The sequence below is a fragment of the Onychomys torridus genome, unplaced genomic scaffold (genome assembly GCF_903995425.1).
Source record: "Onychomys torridus unplaced genomic scaffold, mOncTor1.1, whole genome shotgun sequence".
Classification (NCBI taxonomy): Eukaryota; Metazoa; Chordata; class Mammalia; order Rodentia; family Cricetidae; genus Onychomys; species Onychomys torridus.
The window spans coordinates 29,817-31,388 of NW_023411868.1; the positions used below are offsets into that span (position 1 = coordinate 29,817).

The following is a 1,572-nucleotide window of genomic DNA, read 5'->3' on the forward strand; positions in this document are numbered from 1 at the left end:
CTAAAAAGGGTCTCCAAAATCTTGAGTAGAATTGTCATACTCCATAATGAAATGCTTCAGTTCTTCAACACGTTGCTCACCTATTTCATGCAAACTCTGCTTCATTGCAAACTGTATAGATTTTTCTAAGGAAGGATCCTTTTCGACCAGCCTTTCCACCACCGTTGCAAAAGTTTCACAGACTTGTCAGTAAACCTTCTCAAACTCTGTGATTTTTGATGCAATTGCCATTGAGCGACTGCTAAGCTGGCTCTCTTCTATCAGTTCTATGCCATCTGTTGCGTTTGACTCGGGTTCTTCTGTCTGGTTGATACATAATGGTGCCTTGGATCCCGTCTCAAACTCCGAAATTTCAGCCAAGTTATTTCCTTCTGATTTCTTGGGATCTTCATTAGCCCACTTGCTTGCAGCCTCAGCCTGTTCCTTCTCAGTCAGCCGGCTGGGGCTTTTTAACACCTTGGATGAAGAACTTGAGGGCACAGTATCTCTTGATGTTTTCAAAAACTGGATGGCTCTCTCTTTACATGTACGCCGAGGCAGATGGAAGGAGTGCATCCTGCTTCTACTGCTGAGACTGGAGCCAAATCTGCTGTGTAGGGAGTCCTTCCCGCCCACACGAGATTCTCTCAAAAAAGGTGTGCCCCGTTTATGGGGAGATCGTTGTCTTGAATAATGGGAAGAGTAGAAACAATTCCTTCTAAAGGCATTTCTCATGGCCCTGTATTCAGCCTGTTGGCTTGTGGAATACTCATCACTTGACCATCGGTAGCCATACTGGCCTCTTTTGTAAGGTGGGCCACTTCCTGGATCCTGAGAAAAACAGCCGCCTTCATCCCATTCTTCGTCATCAAAGTGACAGTAGTATCTATCGTAGCCTCCTTCATCGGGTCTGGCTAGCAGAGATGATCTCTTGTCTCCCAGAGGAGGTCTTTTTGGCACAACATTAATTAATCTATGGTTGCCATCTTGGGGATGGCTCCAAGGAGGCGCTTGTTTTCCTGGAAGTCTCTTGAAGTCATACCATCCCTGCGCTTGATTGCCTGGAAGTCGCTTGTAGTCATACCATCCCTCAGACCACATCTCTGGGGAAGCCATTGGACTTCTCAGAACAGAAATGCGTACTTCTCTTCCTGTTCACTTTCAATTTGCAACCATACTCATGGCTCAGCTCAAGAATCTGTTATTGTCTAAACATTCGACATCGGAACTCTCCAACAGGTATGTTCCACTGCTGCTGCTGAAACCCCACCCACAGCTCTAATTAGACTTAGACCTACTCAACAGCAGGGAAATCATGCCTGGTACTTGAAAGCTAGGAAAATCATAACACTATGGCCTTTTATTTTCATTGACCCTATATTTAAAGATACACATACTTGAGTCATAGAACATGGCAGAATCAAGTTGGTAATGGCCTAAATATTTCATCCCTGCTGGCTATTTTTCATGTGCTGGAAGGTGCTATGCAGGCCACCATTGGAGAGAAGTAATTATCAGTCATACCTATCTATGAATCCTTTGAGCTACAACAATGATCGGCATAACACATGGCCATTATTGTAATAGTAGCTC

At 44.5% G+C, this 1,572-nt stretch overlaps 1 protein-coding gene across 1 annotated transcript; it reads right to left on the bottom strand.

Annotated features, from left to right (window-relative positions):
- On the bottom strand, positions 1-1,080 carry LOC118575403 (periphilin-1-like). Its single transcript, XM_036175979.1, is given in 2 exon segments — positions 1-998; positions 1,041-1,080. Coding segments are annotated over 2 exon segments (1,038 nt in total).
- Between the last annotated feature and the right edge of the window lie 492 nt (positions 1,081-1,572).